The sequence below is a fragment of the Crocodylus porosus genome, unplaced genomic scaffold (assembly GCF_001723895.1).
Source record: "Crocodylus porosus isolate Cpor-Errol unplaced genomic scaffold, CroPor_comp1, whole genome shotgun sequence".
Taxonomy (NCBI): Eukaryota; Metazoa; Chordata; order Crocodylia; family Crocodylidae; genus Crocodylus; species Crocodylus porosus.
The window spans coordinates 2766659-2785218 of record NW_017728931.1 but is presented as its reverse complement, the minus strand read 5'-3'; the positions used below and the strand labels follow the sequence as shown (position 1 = coordinate 2785218).

General features: G+C 43.2%; 1 protein-coding gene across 2 annotated transcripts in view; it reads right to left on the bottom strand.

Annotated features, from left to right (window-relative positions):
• Positions 1-18560, bottom strand: part of RIN2 (Ras and Rab interactor 2) — an 87585-nt gene that overhangs the window by 40677 nt on the left and 28348 nt on the right. For both annotated transcript variants that reach the window (XM_019544068.1, XM_019544067.1), the window contains exons 3-5: positions 10258-10450; positions 7113-7224; positions 3421-3493 (exon numbers count right to left, since the gene is read on the bottom strand). In XM_019544068.1, coding sequence (XP_019399613.1) covers positions 3421-3493; positions 7113-7224; positions 10258-10450 — 378 coding nt within the window. The remainder of the gene's footprint in view (positions 1-3420; positions 3494-7112; positions 7225-10257; positions 10451-18560) is intronic.

Genomic DNA, 18560 nt, shown 5'->3' with positions numbered 1-18560 from the left:
TGGGTCCAATCTTGTGTCCCATATAGGGAACAAACCTGCAACCTTGGCATTATAAGCATCACATTCTAACCAGCTGAACTAATCAGCCACCAGCTGAGCTAATTGGAGTGGAGGAGAGGTGTAAACTAGGAGCAAAAAGAACTCAGCAGTAGTTTCAAAGCAATAGACAAGGGTTATTATTACTTGTGGAGTACTGAGAAGTTGGAAGACACAAATTAAATTATAAAAAGTCATGAAACCATCATTTATGTTTAGTCTATGGTGTTTAGAGTCTGATAAAGTTATTAATTATTGTTCCCAGGCCTGTCTTCTGAAGGTTTTTTTGTAGATTTCCCTTGTGTCTAAGGACTGTGAGGTCAGAAATGGAGTGTTTGTTCTGTGAAAAGTGTTCTCCTATAGGTAACTGGGTGTCTTTGAACTTTATCTTTCTTCTGTGAAAGTTCATTCTGGAGGGTAATGATTGTTTAGTTTCACCCACATAGTTTCTGTGATCATCAAACAGTTACAGCCTCTACTTGAAGAGGCAGACCTTGAGAGAAATATTCCCAACTCCCCTGCTCCTGGCTTTCAAACAACCGCCAAATCTTGCCAAACTCATCGTCAGAAGGAAACTCCTTGCTAATCAACAGACATCAAATGGGACACAAATCTGGAAAACCTATCTCCACTGCCACCACAATCAGTACTCCCCACAATGAATCCATCAGAATCCTACACATGCCTGTCACAGAATGTGATATACTTCATCTAGTGCACTACATACCCTCACAGAAACTATGTGGGTAAAACTAAACAACCACTACACTCCTAAAAAAAAACTCATAGGGATCATGTAACATGAACATATCTTCTACCACATGTACGTATACAGCCTAATACAATGGGGGTCAAATCTCAGGTGGGGTTTCTAGATGCTTTGGCAATACAAACAACAAATAGCTTGATGATCTTGATTCGGTTCCAGTGAACAATATATTAATCTAATCTCGCCATAAATGACCATCACAGCAGGCACTAACTGCCAGCCTTGCTGATAGCCTAAGCAGCCAAGGCAGAGACAAAACTGCCCTTTGCCCCAAGAGGGGAATCCCTCAGGGGTGTACAAATGGCTACAAACTTGACTGCAGGACAAGCAGCAGTAGTATAAACCCCTGTAAGCTGCCAGAGCCACTGTGCTGGCAGGACCAGCACCTTGGGCGTTAATGCCACCACTGCTCACCCCACTGCCTTTCCGTGGTGATGGCATTAACCCCATGGATGCTGGTTCCCCACTGCAGAATTTCCAGGTTGAGATCTCTATTGCATGGCAGGGCAACCAATGGCAGCACAGAGAACATACAGGGGTTAATGCTGCTGCCAGAGGTAAGTTGTGCAGCCCGTGAGAAGCCCTGCAGTCCAGATTCAGCACACTAAACCAAATAATCCTGCTTCTAACTAGTCAGTAGAGGACTCAAGTCCCCAAGGCTACCAGTCTGGGACTTTCCAAAAGAACCAAATTTAGACTAAAATAAGTTCAGAGGATGAACATTAGGTACTTTTTCAGCACATGCTAAATGAAGAACAAGTGAAACAACTGTTATGGACAGTCATAAGGCTGAAACCTGTCAAAACCAGAGATGTTCAACCATTCAGCCTCATGGGTCAGATGAGGGGTGTGAGGCCAGTCTGCAGGCTCGAACTGTCATTGGGGTCAGTGTGTGGAGGTGGGCCCTGTGCCACCTGGATCCAGCCTTGTGCTGCCTAAGCTGGTACACAAGTCCACAATAGCCTGCAGGGTGCTCCACAGATTCAAATATTTGGCAGCTGGGGAGTGGCAATTCATTCTGCCACCTGTCCTGCGCAACCACATTTTTGGAACCTGGGGGAGCCCTGCAGGCCAAGTGAAATGGCTATGTGGGCTGGATTTGGCCTGCAGGCCAGGGGTTGAGCACTCCTGGTCACAACGGTTACATGTATGCAATGTATGATTTTTGTCAGCTGTAATGCTCTGCAATATAAAGTAATCGTTATCAATCTATTGAATAAAATGCCTCTGGTAACTGTCACTCTCAAATGGTTGAGAGCTTACTGGGCTGGTTAAATAAGTCACCACTCAAAGAGATGAATCAAACTGCATTCTTAATACAGCAGCATTTCTGAGTCAGAAGGCAGCCTTGCTGCGTCACTCCTTCCTTTGTTTATATGCTGTCCTTCTTTAAATACCTTGCTCTTAGAAAGCAGTGTTCATTAGGAGACCTCAAGAGCATCTAAAGGAGTGAAGTATAAAATTATATCTATCTTAGAGACCGAGAATCAAGGGAGAGGCATGTAACTGTCCCTAGGTCACCCAGGTCAATGACAGGGTGGAACAGAACTGAAGCCATTGGTTGAGTCTCAGACTTGTGCTCCCTGGAACAGGTCACACTGCCTCCCCGTTAAGTATCTGTGTACAGTGTCTCTGTGACTACAAAGACACTTCAGTAGTCCATGCTGACCTGGAGGACGGACAGCAATGCTGCAGTCAGGTTTGGACATTGGCAATGCTAGAGAAGGAGGAGGAGAAATGCAGTTGAATTGAAACTACCTTCAGCATTGCAACCTGACCCATGATGGAAGAAAAGCTAATGGTATTGCCAGTTCTGAGCAGAGTGGAAAAGAATGACTCCCAGCTCTTCCTCCAGCCCCTTTTCACTGGAAGAGGAAAAAATCAGTGACAGAGCTCAGGGCTTCTGAGCACAGATCTGGCGATTGCCATGTCTGCTGTCTCCTGGCTGCTGGGATCCATGCCACAAGGGACCTAGAAGAGGTAACAGCTCTCATAAGAACTGTGACTGAAGAGAAGAAGTAGGGTTCAGTTGCTAAAATTATGGTGCTGTTTGACTCGGGAGAACTTTTGTGAGTCTTCTGCTGGCCCGTTCTTCATTCTGGCCAGCAGGAACAATGGCAGCCTGCTTGCTCTGCCCCAAATCACAGCACAGAAGCAGCACATCCACATTCATTAAACACAGGATGCAGAGAGGGCAAGTAGCCATTTCCTGCCTTGGACTGTGCCAAAGGCAGAGGTAGATAACAATGTGGGAATCTCCCACAGGCTTGCAGGACACATGTCGTCACCTGGCGTGGTCCCTCCCACAGCAGCAGGATTTCACAATGAATTGCACACACTTGTGGATTTGTGGTTCACTGAAAAACAGATCAGTGAGGTCCTGTGGTAAACAGAGAATGCCCACATCTTTGGAGACTTTTGTTTGCCAATACCACATAAGACAATTTATTTCCTTAGTAGTTTTTTTAGCTCTGATCATACTCTGCTGTTATTTATTCAGTTACCTTCTAAAACAGTCTAGCAATATTTACAACCATGTTTAACCAAGAAAATCATTGAGACTCACTTTTAAGGACCATCTAATAAACAGTACTCAGAACAGCATGCAATCTTACCTGCTAATACAGTAGAAAGCAATGAGCCTGAATAAATCAGCAAAACTTATTCCAGAACCCTCCAAGGAAAAGGCTGCAAAGATAGATTCAGGGAGGGGGGTGGGAAGAAACAAATCAGTCCTTAAATGATATTCCAAGAAAACAAGCATAACAACACCTCCAGTTTTTACATAGCATTAGTGGTAGTAAGCTTGTAACATCAAGCCAACTACTGTTTTGTTAAATCAAAAACAACTCTGTGGAGGAGTGTACATCTCGGCCAAAGACATTTTAGTAAATATCGTAATAGTCTGGGCAGTGGAGTTGGGGTTTTTTTTCATTCTAAACACATGTTCCAGTCCCTGGGAAATGGATCAAAAGAAACTAGAGTTGCACAACCAGGAAATCAATAATAATGGAGGCTTTGTGTTACTCATTGTATTTATATTAAGCGATTCATTCTAAAACTCGGTTTCCTTCTCTCGCTGTTCATCCACTGAGTTTTTTTTTTCCCCAGGTGTGGAGTTTCAATAAATACATGTCACAATAAATGACAAATCCAGGAATTTCTCTCCTTTTAACAAAGGTCTCTAAAGTCAGTTCTGCTTCTCACTCACACTATGTGGTGGCTTTTACAAAATTATTACAAAAAAATGTATTAAACAAGTCTGAATTAGAACTCTTCTAAAAAGCCAAACAAATATTGTTACTGTAAATGCACAGAGATTGTTATTCTACACGGTTACTGTACATGGTTCTGTACTGATATACATCTTTACAAACCACAAATTAATCTGTGTTGGAACAGGAAGCAGCACCATTGATATCAAGTATAGCTACAGCCACTCCTGCCAGTGGTAAAAATTCATCCCAAGCAATAAGGGCTCAGAATAACAGTAAGCAGGAGGAGACCTTTTACCTCCTGGCTGCCTCATATGAATCTGCTTGAGAAGAGTAACAGAAGAACTGGTCGGTGGTTGTTATAGAAAGCTCCCAAAAGCCAAACACCTTGCAACTGGTTCAGAGGCCCAGTGGCTAATTATCTTCCCAGAGGCATAGTGGCTAATGCAAGCAAACATGCAGTGTCTGTAAGTACTGTAGGTGCTTTGTAGATACAGGCATGCTTTACATATTAATCTATTTACTTATGAATATACATGCCTCAGAAACATTTAGATTGAATCATGGTAATTCCTTCTACCAGAACATGATGAGAAAGCAGTGTGTAAGCTTAAAGGTATACTCTGGAATGTCTCTTGGTGGCCAGCAAAAACAATATCACATTGGTGCTCCCTGTGCTAGGCTACCCCCCCATAACTTTCCAGACTACATAAAATCCTACCATTGATAACAAAATCCCCAATGAGCCAGGGCTGAGCCCTCTCTGTGAAACTTTTCCAGAATGTTAGACCCTGGGTGATGGAAAGCCCACGATTGTCATAGAACAAGCCCATGAAAAAGTCAGTGACCCTCAAAAAAGGGCCCCCAAAAAAGCCTCCATAGCAGATGATAATGAATGCGTATTGTGCGCCGCAGCTGTTGCTGCTTCGTCCAGATGAATCTTTATGGCTGCAGAAGCCAAAGGTCATCGCTCTCCATTCTTTTTGGAACATAGGGCTCCAAACTCTAGGGAGCCACAAGCTTCAGCCACCATCAGGATCTGTCTGCTCTTGGGTTGAGAGTCATGTAACAGCTAAATCAAAATGATGTCATTATTAAATTCAGGCTCTCCATGCCTTACTAGGGGATGAGATACGTCTTTTGTATTTTACAGCAAAATGCAAACTCTTCCTTTCAAAAAAAAAACCTTCCACAACTAAAAAGCTCTATCCAAATAAGGCACAAAATAAACAAAAAATGAATCTGGGGGATTTACCAGATGGTTCACATCCAGGGCCCCTACCCCGCTTTGAAAATCTTGATCACAAACGCTGAGTAACCGTAACCCCACAAATTTAACCCATCACATCCCAGTTGATACTCTCCACCTGAAGCAAAACTTTGATCACAGATAAGTAACATACTAGAAGTTTGGAGAGGGGGCTTAATTGCCATAATAGGCATCAGGACATAACCTTAGACAACACAGATTAAACATTTTCTATTGCTGTCAATCAAGCAGGTTTCATAAATATTACGTTCATCTGAGAGTGGGAAAAACGTGACTGTTATCACTAATAATGTTATCCTTTACTGGATAAACATCATCTCTAACTTTGACCAAAATCTATAAATAGCTACAATTACAGTTTTGGAGTGAGGGAAAAAAAACCCTAAATGAAACCATAGGGATCACCAGAGAAAGGAAATAGCTCTTCCTCCACAGATCATTCCTGAAGAAGGCTTCTCAGCTGAAAACATTTCCAATGTACAGCATGTTAAAATAAGCTCCTTTGTTCCATCTGAAGTTTCCAAATTATGCTATAAATCATCATAAGCTGCTTTTTTCATGCCCAGTTTTCCTCAGAAGTATTTTTTCACCATCCTCCCTTTATGTAGTTCACTAAAATTTTGTTTTGAAATCTACTGGAATCCTGCCACTGTTTTTTTATTTCTAGTAATGAAGACATGGAACATGCTTGCAACATTACAAAAATTAAGCAATTTTGACCTCACATCCAAAACAATTCTTTCAGTAGAAACTTTATTAAGGGGTTAAAGTCTGATCCCTTGTTTGGTGAAAAGCTGTTCTTAACCCTATGAATCAAATTAAGGACTAAAAACTATTCATAATCCCAGACTTTCATTTGTACTTATGGGAGACAGCTGACAGAGGAAAGAGTCTCCTTGGTGTCCTACCCTGGTGGGAACATTAAAGGTGTTTCTAGGAAAGGGATCATTTAAATTCTCTCTGAGATACTAAGAAAGCTTCACCAGTGAAGACTGAAAGCACAGACACTCCAATTAACCATAGAATCATAGAAAAATAGGGTTGGAAGGACCTCAGGAGGTCATCTAGTACAACCCTCTGCTCAAAGCAGGACCGGCCCCAACTAGATCATTTTAGCCAGGGCTTCATCTAGCTGGGCCTTAAAAACCTCCAAGGATGGAGATTCTACCACCTCCCTGGGTAACTTGTTCCAGTCACATTTTTCCTAATATACAACTTAAACCTTCCTTGCTGCAACTTGAGACCACTGCTCCTTATTCTGTTTCCTGTCACCACTGAGAACAAGGTTTAATTAAGCAAGGTACTTCATATATTCCTAACCTTGAAGTCCATGAATATGCCAACTGTCTTCATTAGAATTACTCACTAGCTTAGAAATTAGAGGGAAAAAGGGCTGGAATGGATATGGACTCTTTCCCATGTGTCCATGTCTTTCTTAAAGTGCAGTGCCCCAACACAAAATACTCTACGTGAGGTCTCACCCACACTGCACTGAGGGCAAGAAGCGCCTCCCATGACTTGCAACACTCCTGTTAATATGTACCAGTACACTCTTAGCTTTATTTTGCAAAAATTACAGTGTTGACCTTGCTGAATAGGACCCTGTGTATCTCTACCCTCTCCAAACCAGTCCAACTCATTCAGAGATCTACCCAGATGGCAATACAGGTGCCTTTAACAGCACATGCTGTTATTCCCCATATCCTGTATGGTTTTCTGCTCCTTACAGCCATCAGACTAAGATTCTCCTATGCAAGGTGCACAGGAGTACAAAGATTTATAAGGTCTGACGAAGGACCAAGATCTCCATAACATAACTTACTGTATGTGCTTTCTTTTATTGCAAATTCCTTCAAGCAGGACCCAAATTCACTGGGCAGACGTAGTGATATGATTTTTTTCTGAAGTCTTGAGGATTTCCTGACCAGAAAGATCTATTAAGGCAAAAAAGGGCGCAAATGTTTACAGACTTTTATTACACATACCTTTAACAAGTTTTAAACCCAAAATGGAGATTATGGAAATCTAATCTGACCTCCTGCACAACACCCGTCTTAGAACTTCACTCACTGATCCTCCTATCAAGCCCAATAATTTATGGTGAAACAGTTGCATCTCTTTTAGTAAGACATGCTATCTTCATTTAATGATGGCAAAATAAGGCGGAATTTATACATCCTTTGAAAAATTGCTCCTAAGGTTAACTATCCTCACTCATGCTTTATTTCTAGCTTGAATTTTCCTTGCTTCTGCTTCTAGCCATCAATCCTTGTTATGCCTCTATTTCAATACAAAACCCTCAGTATCAGTACCTATAAAGACAGAATGGTTTTGGGTGGTGGTATACTACAGGGTCCAAATGGTAACCAAGTAGGTACAGTTGATGACGTATCTTTGAAAGGTGAATGACACATATTAAAAACACAAACAGTAGCAGTGCATGTAGTCTTTCTGGACTTTCGGAAGGCCTTTGACACTGTCTCTCACCCCATTCTCATCAAGAAACTGGGGGACTGAGGTGTTGACACCTACACAGTCACATGGGTCACCAACTGGCTGGAGGGCTGCACCCAGAAAGTGGTGGTGGATGGGTCATTTTCGACCTGGAGGGATGTGGGCAGTGGGGTCCCCCAGGGCTTGGTCCTCGGGCCTGCACCGTTCAACATCTTCTTCAGCGACTTGGACAAGAGGGTAAAAAAGCACCTTGTTCAAATTTGCTGATGACACTAAGATGTGGGGGGATGTGGGCACACTAGATGGGAAGAATAGGCTGCAACTGGACCTAGACAGGTTACAGGGGTGGGTGGATGAGAACAGGATTGGTTTCAACAGTGACAAGTGCAAGCTGATGCACCTGGGGAAGAAGAACCAGCACCATACCTACAGGCTGGGGAACTCCCTTCTCATCAGTGCAGAGGCAGAAAAGGATCTTGGAGTCGTCATTGATGCCAAGATGAATATGGGCAGGCAATGTGGGGATGCAGTCAGGAAGGCCAACCGCACCTTGTCATGCATCCACAGATGCATCTCCAGCAGGTCCAAGGAGGTGATCTTCCCCCTCTATGCAGCACTGGTCAGGCCGCAGCTGGAGTACTGCATCCAGTTCTGGGCGCCGCACTTCAAGAGGGATGTGGACAGCATGGAGAGGGTCCAGAGGAGGGCCACTCACATGATCAGGGGGCAGCGGGGCAGGCGCTATGAGGAGAGGCTACAGGACCTGAACCTGTTCAGCTGCTACAAGAGAAGGCTGAGGGGGAACCTAGTGGCCTGTTACAAACTAGTCAGAGGGGACCAGCAGGCTAGTCAGGGGAGTCCCTGCTCCCCCGAGCACTACCAGGAGTGACTAGGAATAAGGGTCACAAGCTGGCAGAGGGTAGATTCAGACTAAACATCAGGAGGCACTACTTCACGGTCAGGGCGGCTAGGATCTGCAACCAACTTCCAAGAGAAGTGGTGCTGGCTTCTACCCTGGGGGTCTTTCAGAGGAGGTTAGATGAACCCCTTGCTGGGGTCGTTTGACCCCAGTACTTTTTTCCTGCCATGGTAGGGGGCGCGGACTTGATGATCTGCTCAGGTCCCTTCCAACCCTACAAACTATGAAACTATGAATAGAGTCTGCTCTGATGTGCTGTAATTACAGCACATCAGAGCAGCCTCACTGCACAAGTATAGGTGCCTTGAACTAGCTCAGGTACTGGAAGCCATCATTGTGTTATGCCCAAGCTAATCAGCCCTGCTTCTCAGGCCAGCTTGTACTTAACAAAATATGAGCTTTGATTTGATAAGAAGAATGAGATGACTGGAGATTAGTAGTATTCCTATACAGCGCAAGCAAGGTTGGGTAACACACTCAATTGTGTCATGTAGACATACCCTGGATGAGTTATTTGTCTAAATGCCCAAAGAAATTCACTTCAGAGGAAGGATTTTGTTTTTCTATGATTTATATTTATAAACTTCCTAACTTTTCTTCTCCCATCACCATTTTTATGAGGGGCTTTCCAGCAAGGGAGATCTTGAGTTTTGTCCCAGTCCTGCAGGCTACTTTATGCACATGGGGGATTGAAGCCTAATAGTGTAGGGCAGTGGTGCTCAACCTTTTTTAGACACAAGGCACACCTTGTAAAATGCCAGCTCTTAGCTTTTGCTCATTTTTTGACTACAGAAAAATACTATGGCAATTCTTCTGGAGCAAAGAACTCAGACAGACCACATCAGGTCAGAATATTTTTAACATTGTGGATTCCCATTTAAAATTTCTGGGTTTATCTTGTTTATCATGCTTGCACACCTACCAGTGCTAACACTGCATGGAAACCCATGGCACCTTTGAAAGGATCTCAAGGCAACACAGGGCTCTACAGCACCCTAGTTGTGAATCACTGGTACAGGGGAAACCAACTGTACACAGGGGGTTAGGAGATTCTATTCCAGTTGTTAGGCACATAAGTTGACTTGAGTATCTATGGGCAATTCTATTCCACCATGATCAATTCCATGAAAAACAAGAGAAGGTGAATGGGTCCTCTTCCTCCTTGCTGCTTTTTTGTGACACAGTCTTAAGGGTCAGATGATGGTGCATTACAAAAATAGAAGCATTAATGGATTTCCAAAACTTACGCAGGGTGGAACAGCATCATAGTTATGTGCCTAAGTTGACTTCAGTTCCAACAGGTGAAACAGAATCAAAAGAGGATGGAAGTCTGGTACCAGCCCAGCTAGAGAAGCCTGGCTCCATTGCTCAGGCTCTAGCAGCTTAGATGTACATCTCTGCAGCCCCCACATTCACGCTCAGAGCATCACCCTAAATAACAGTCATTATATAAATGAAGGTGTGCCTGGAATTTCAGCTGCTGTGGTCCTACCTGGGACAAGCTTCCTTTGATCAAAGGAACTAGCCAACTTGCTACCAAGACTTTTACAATTGCTCAAAAAGAATTCACATATTTTGAAGATCTGTCTCTTACCCCAGGAGGCTGGGACTTCAGAATTTCCACTGCTTCATTGTCATTTAAGCCAAGCTGTAGCCACACAGGATGGGTATGAAGCAGCTTGTCTAGTATGCTGAGTTTGTTGGAGAGGCTGTCATATCCAGAATCCCGGGGGCAGCTTTTAGAGTCCTTTTTCTCACAACAGACATCATCCATGTCCTTTACTAGGCTATAAGGAAGATAAATAAAACAAAAATTTAGAAAAGGTAGGCACACATTTCTTAAGAGATAATCACTGCATTCTACAAACAAAGACTCCTTTTAATGCTAACAGTATGGACATTTACCTCTATTTTTTCTATTGAGACTTCATAATGCTAATTCTGTCCACAAGCTCTCTTAAAGAGTACCACAAAGTAGTTTACTGGCAGGCAGACAATAGCCTGAGATTCTACAATTAGTGCAGGGAGATACTACAAGCACACATACATGAGTGTATAGATTAATTAAACAGGCTCTCCTTTTTAATACCCATTTCTCTGGTATGTTCATGGTGAGGTTTTTATTCTGAGACTTGCAGTGAATTCTGTTCCTATATTTTTATTCTCATCTAGAGCTCAAAAGTTAGAGCCAGCATAAACTTTGCAAAGCTTAAACCCATTCGAAGTGTGCTCAGTGCGTACACTGTAGTACTGGCCATCTCTGCACCATTCCACTGGCATACCCTTCTCCACCATTTCATATACTAGCTTCTTCTCCCTGGGCATTCAAGATTATGTATGATATGAGCTCAGCCTAAAAGTAGCCACTCAGATTTACCTTTCACAATATTTGACTGCCACCCTTTTTCACTGCCACTGGTATCACCTCAGCGTCTCCTCATATACTTCTCCATCTTGACCTTTCCTGACCCATCATGCAAAGAAATGCTTCCAAAAAACACCAACTTATCCAACTAGACAAGTCCTCAGAAGAATAAGTGTTACAGTTCTTTTTGTAGCCAACATCTTTAAACTACATTTTGCCAGTTTCTCTCTATTTGGCTCACACTTCCCTCACAACTGGAATTAAAGAAACAGGTGAATGTTCAACCTTGATCAACCTAATTGATTTGGCCTTGACATTTCATTCTTCCTAAGTAAGGAGCAAAAGCAGAAACTGGCCCTGACTTAGGACTCTAGCAAACCAACCCAAATTCAAAATGTATCCAGCAGTGAGGTAAGTTATGAAATAGTTGCTTAACTCAATAATAAGACCAGTTGCTGGGGTTACACAGCTAGCTGAATGTTCAGAACAAAAGCCTACAAGGAAATTAAATGTGCTGACCACTGCCAAATGCCTTATACAAAGTGTCCCCATCAGTCACAGACTTGAACTCACCGTATGGCTTGTGCATGTACTTCTGCATGGCTTCCTTGTTTCTGAACTCAAAGCACATCCTGTGATTCTTTCATTGTTAGAACCAGCTACGCAACGGTTACTTTGGCAACTGATCTCCTGCTGCAGAATTAGAACAGGGACAGGAAAGCTGGGCACGTATGTGCTGAATGCCCCTGAGATTGGGCACAGAAGTATTTTTCCCCCCTAGTAATTGCATGGGTCTCTGCACTGCCAATTATAATGGGCTGGATTTTGACTTACTCAACCACAAATCAGGAAGAGTGGTGTGTAGTCCAGAAACAGAACAACAAACAAATTGAAATGAAATTTCCCCATACTCTCCACTTGTTCTAAATGGGAAGTAGGTGGCTTCAGCCCTTTTTATAGAACAGCTCACTCTTCCCTATATATCCCAGTCAACTGTTTCAACCATGGCTGCTCCTATTCCCATACCTCACCGCTCCTGCACTCCCTGACCAATTGATCACAGTAGAAGTCCAAGACCAACAGGATCTCTTCTCTTCACTATGATCACCATCACAATCTGAGCAGGGCCAAGAAGGAAAGCAAGGGGGAAATATACACCCCAAAATTACAAGGCCAAATAAGAGGTACAATCATCATTAAAACTTCCCATTACCAGGAACTGTCCAGTTGCCACCTAACCACCTACATTATTTGATACTTCCCTTGCCCTTTACTTCTTCTGGTTTGTATATATTAAACTATCAGCTGTAAAATACAGATAGTGCCTTTTAGATATGCAAAGCACCTCGAGGACACTATTGGTCCTGCCAGAAATAAGTGATAAATTACAGTAAACAGTACAGAAGTCAATTCTCCGATCAAGATAATAATACCTTTAGGAAGTGCGACTCTGAAGCAGTCTGCAGAAACAATCTTGTTTAGCCAAAGCCAGATAGCAATGTTCAGGCTAAATGTACTTTCCCAAGCAAAAGTTTAATAACTTTAATGCCATTATTTAAAGAAGGGCTTTACTATGTATTAGAAGTGGGCTGTGAGCTTAACTATGTCAAGCCCTATTGCTACACCATAATCAGCTGGTGGAGACCAAACAAGTTGCAGAGGGAATCTATTTGAGAGAAAGTAGTTTTATTCATGTAAAAATATTGTCAGCTACCAAAGAAGGAACATTCCTGGCATCAACTATAAGGTCAGCAATGGGCTGCTTGCTGGAGTGAAGACATCTGAAGAATGTCAAGAATGTGTGCACCCGCACACATCTATCACAGCTCCCCTCTTCTCTACAGGTGGTTCAAAAGTAATTCAGAGTACTGAGCTGCCAAAAATACAGTTGCACACACCCACCCTGCTAACATGTACAAACATTAGTTTAAATAAGAAGTTGTCAAGGTGAAAGCGCTCCTTGTCAGAAGCTCTAGCTACTCAAACGGTTCTCCATGCCAGGATTCAGGAAAGAATGTAGGGCAGGTGCCCATACCTTAATGACCTATATATATAGCTTCTTGCAGCTGCTTCTGGGCTGGCCTCTCACAGCAAGATAAGAGCTTATGAATACAGCAGTGTAACATCTACCAAAGACTCTCTCCAGTTCAAAGGTTAATGGTTCTGAGCAGGATCAGTGCTGGCAAATCTTCTTAATGTCATCCTAATAAACTGGGAACAAACAGCATTTTGATAAAATATTTCTTCTCCAGAAAACCTAGACAGCAGAAGACGGTGAAGAGACACCATGCATGGTTCAACCATGGAAGATCAGTTGGCAAATGTATGTACAACTACAGGTCAGCTGATTTCATGGAAGCCAGGATCTAGTGGACAGCCCAGCACTATACTTGCTGTAACAACATCTCTACACTGTTTTCGTGTAACTGAGGACCAAGCCCTGAGCCTTTGCATTTTCTTTAAGAAATTATCCATTAATTGAAAGGAATGTAAGACTAGGTCTAATCTGCAACAGTGAAGGTTGTGGATACTCAGCACCTCTTGGGAATGGACTGTGAACTCCCTGGGACAGGAGCTTTTCTCATAAAGTATCTTCAATAACAACAGTAACATGACATGGAACAAGAGAAATCCACAGCCAGCCATCTGATTACTTCAACTACATATAGAAAAAAGCTGTGACAACAGACATTGTCCACTGACAGCAAATACTAACAACTTTCTTGGTGTTTCATAATTATATCTTCCAGAGAAATATGAAGCTAATACCAAGTAAAATTTAAAAAGCAAAACAGAAAAATCGGCATGGAACATCTGTAGATTTGAGTTACTGCTATCACAGTTTCTAACAGATTTCTGCAATTATGGGCCATGTCTAGATAAGCAGAGGTATGCACTTGCAGCAGCAGAAATAGCAGCAGCACAAATCTGTACTGCCCAACTCCTCCCAGCTCCCAGCTGGGCTCCATGTGCTGCAGGGGAGGGAGAGAGGACTGGCTGGGGCACAGGGTGCCTTAGCACAGGGATAACTGGCAGGCAGCCCCTGTGCTGAGGTACACTGCACCCCACCCAGCTGGGAAGTGGCACATGGAGACAGGGGAGCAGGCAGCCCAGGGCTCTACCGAGCGGCTGACGGTGGCACATTGTGTCTTGAGACGTGGGAACAGGCAGCCCTGAGCTGGTGCTCCCCTGTCTCTGCAGCATGTGTCAAAGAGGGAGCAAGTAGCCCTGGGACACCTGCTCCTCCATTTCTGCATTTGTCCTGGTGCACACTATTTTCGTGTGCTTTGCACCACTTTTTTTCCCAGGGTTTTTTCCTGCTATGAGGAAATCCTGGTAACAAATTTTGCCTCTGTGCTGCAAACTAGCAGCACCACATATGGTTTAACGTGCAACGTGTGCAGTTTGTGGCACCACAAAGCCGTCTGTGGCACCACAAATGGCACATACCTATACCACCATGTTTAAACATAAAACTCAAGATGATCAAAGATTCTGCCCCATTTCTTCCTGTTTGAGAGAACCCTTAAGTATGTGGAAAACAGCTGAAGGTACGAAAGGAATGCCTAGATATAGCCTATCCACAGTTAAATCATGGTAAAAAGAGCAGAGAGCAGGTTATAACTTGTAATCAGCACAATTTGCTGCCTTGTAAACTGTACGCTGCAACGCACACATGCTTGCGCATACATGCACACACACATGCACACACAGAGAAAAATGTGCCTATTTTGTCTAAGAATGATCAGCATTGAGGGATTTTTCTTCATCAGACTCAATCCTGTCTAATTCACTTGTTTTGGCTCTGTAACCTGGGCCCCAACTTTTGCTACTCAGAAATCAGTTGATCACCTCCACAAGACCTCCCCCTCCTTTGACAGGGAAACTTTTTTGAAATGGGAGCTCCACCCATGATTCAGTCTTTATATAGGCTCTCTCCACAAACCCTCTGTCATGTAGAGATAATTCAGTATTATGCTCAGGTGACTTACTCAGTTCTAAGTCAGCTGACTTACTCGTTAGGTCTACCTATACTGGAGTCACTGCAGTTCATATAGACATAGCCGCTTAACCTGGGGACTGGTAACGGTACATCTATGGTCCAACACCAACTTTGGTCCAGACTATCTGACTGTTTACATGGTTTTTCAAGCAGGTTTTGAAGCCAGTGCAGAACTTAGTGCTAGGCTTAGTGTAAACATGGGTATAATTGGATCCTTTATTCAAGTGCTCCTAAAAACGAAACCAAAATCATACAGGGAATAATAAATACACTGTGCTTCTTGAAGACCGTAGCTAGTAACTCTTGTGGATGCAATCATACTTAGGAATCACAGGAGCAAAGTCAAGAAGGCTGCCACGAAACACCTTTTCCAAAACAGCAGAAACCAAGATCAACCAGTTTTATTAACTCTTATGTTGAGGGAGAGGGAGCAGTAGATACATTGGCCCTACCAGGTTAACTCTGCAGTGAAGACATGTCCTCCATGTTGTGCTTTTTGATGACTTGTCCATTTTGAAGACCCCATTATTCCCCCATCCTACACTTCTAGCGACTTACACGTCACATTTACTTTGGCTTCACTCTTCAGGAGGTCTAATGCTCAGGCTATGGTCTCTACACAGAGACATCAGCAGTTGCCCTTTGCTTCAGGCCTGGCTCTATAGGCGTCAGCACTTCCCAGACAGTACAACTTAGCAAAGCCTGTCTACCAGCTCTTCCCTTAACCAACTGGGCCTCTGGTCTCCAGTACCTCAAGGGATCTTCACTTCCCTGGTGGGCCTTGCAGCACAAACCCCTTGGCATGAAGCTGCCTTAACTTTCCACTGCAGTATGGAAGGAACTTGCTTGTATTAAGCAGCAGTGATTTGCATTTCCTCTACCAATTCCTCTCCCAGCCTTAGGGGCTTTGACAAGATGAGCAAGAAAGCTATAGTGCTACAAACAGCATTTTTCATGTCATCCAAAACAAAAGAGCTAGATCATATAGAGTTTTCTCCATGCCACTTTGCTGAAAGGAATTGAATGTGTCCACTGATACTGGATTTCTAGCATGTCGAAACAGGCTCCCCGCACATCTGTAGGAGCCCTAAATGGACAATAAGACAGTAGCTGCCAAGCAAAACTTTGTGAGAGACTATAGAGGAGCAAAGCAGGCTGAGTCAGAAGCTTGGAAAGTAGTGGACTTTGCAGTTCTTACTGCTACAGCAGAAAAAGAACAGTAGGAAAGCATGCGCTTTCTCCTTACTCCTGGCAGCAGACATGTAGAATGGGCCTAACTACATTCTCAAGATCCTTTATGGCTTATTTCTGCCACAGGGGTCATTATTTCAGCTCCTGCCTAGTCCTCAAAGTACTACTTGCAGTTGTACCCCGGTTCTATGCAGCTGCACTGCAGGGCTGGGAAGGAGTTCCACTCACTTTTTCTGAATTCACTACCACAACGAGGCTGGAAGTTTATCCATGGGTGTGTGTAGACGAAATGGGGGCCCTAAATTGAAGCGGTGGGTTTTAAAAAAACACCACTTCAATTTAGGGCTGATTAAACCCCCCGTGTGTTTTGCACACACCCCACTGACTTACCTGCCTCTCCAGTGGGGTAGGGAGTGTGAGCTGCTGGCAGGTGGAGTGGTCCCTGGTCTGCAGGGGTGCTTCCCTCTGTGGCAGTGGTGGCAGTCGTCCGCAGGCACCTGGTTTGGGCAGTCCCAGGGGGCACCACAGCCACACAGGGAAGCACCGGGCCCCCATGCTGTTCAGGGAAGCAGGCAGACTCAGGTAGGGGGCGGGGAGGGGAAGAAATCAGGCTCCCTGCTTTTCTTGGGCGAAGCCTGCTTTCCCGGGCTGCTGCCAGGCTTCCTGCAGAGCCGTGGAGCTGCACAGAGCCTGGTGCTTCATTCCGCAGCTGTAGAGGCAGCAGCGCCCCAAGTCATTTAAGGCGCATTATACTGCTGAATTTCCTACAGTGAATGGAATTAATACACAACATGCCACCAAGGCATGCTGACACCAACACCATTAGAGTGGTGCAAAAGAATTTAGCCCACTTAAAAAAGTTGTGTGCACACACCTCTCATTTCGTCTATACATGGCCCATGTGGTCCATTCTGCTCCTCCCCACCCCTGTGCATAATTCTCTTTAACTTTACTAACAGATAAGTACCTGCACTGGGGAGATAATCAAGCGCCTGACTGCTCATAATACTGAAAGGATGAATACAGAAGGTGCCATGTTAAAGCATTCTGACTCAACCTCTTAATTAGGTACAGCATATGACACTTATACACCTATATGATTTTAAGTGAAATGGGATGCATAGAGATGTGTTGCAAGTCAGTGAGCCAACCTTTTGGTAGGCATGCCACAAATTTGCTCCACATCCTCTGCAAATGCCACTCTGATCCCCTTCCCTTGCCCAATTTGCTGCTCTGCTTTCTGCCCTATCTGGTGCTAAGCCGCCTGCTCCCTCCCTGATCTGCCATGTGCCATACACAAAGGCTGCCCATAGTAATTGTGAAATGTGTGCTGCAGGTTGGCCAACCCTGTCAAAAGTCAGGCCTAATATTCATTCAGCCAGCTATTGTGCACTGGATTAAAGATGCGAGTAAAAAACTGAGGAAATTATTTCCAAAATTTAGTTATGGTGTATAAATCTTCATATCACTGAGTCATACACAAACTGAATGCTGCTGAAGCTGTACACCTGAAACCTCACACCTCAAGCATTTGTTGTGGTACGTAATTAAAGGTACAATACATGGAGCCACTTCATATTCACCCATGTATTTAAAAAAGCAGCCAACACCTAAGAAACCACTTTTAAAGAAAACTAAACACTCACAAGTAAATGAACACACATGTTTCTTGATTCACAGTTTGTATATTAAGCTTTTTCTAGATACAAATTGCAATACCTCACACCAAGGCCCTGCCCCTAGAACAAGAGTCTGCAAAGAAAATGGGAACTGTGAACTACCTGCAGAGATAATAGTAGGCATAACAATAGATAGTCTTTCCCAGGACCAACTGAAATCAAATCAATTGAAACCAATTATTTTAATCACAATTTAAATCAGGAAAAAGGAAACCTTTATTTAAATATTCAATTTAAATATTATTGTATTCACTTTTTTAGTTATTTTTCCAAAGAAAGATGAAAACATATCGAATTGCAACTAACTGAAGCCTTTACACTAAATTTGTACTACTTTTTTTTTTTAACCAGGGGGATATACTATAACTATATGCACTTATTTAAACAATTCTATAATTTAATTCATTTATTCAGATTTTTAATTTTTATATGTATTATCTTAGAAAATGATAAATAATTCATTTCTTTTGTACTAACGAGGTTTTTATTTTACCTATTATTTGTGTCAAGCACTATCTGGATGGAAACTGGAACTAAATTAACTATGTACAAACCAGCACTCCATAGGCGCATCTACACATGTGGTTTAATGTACAGCAGCTTATTTTACTGCACATTAAACTGTCATGTAAAAAACTGTGCTATTACACTAATGCATA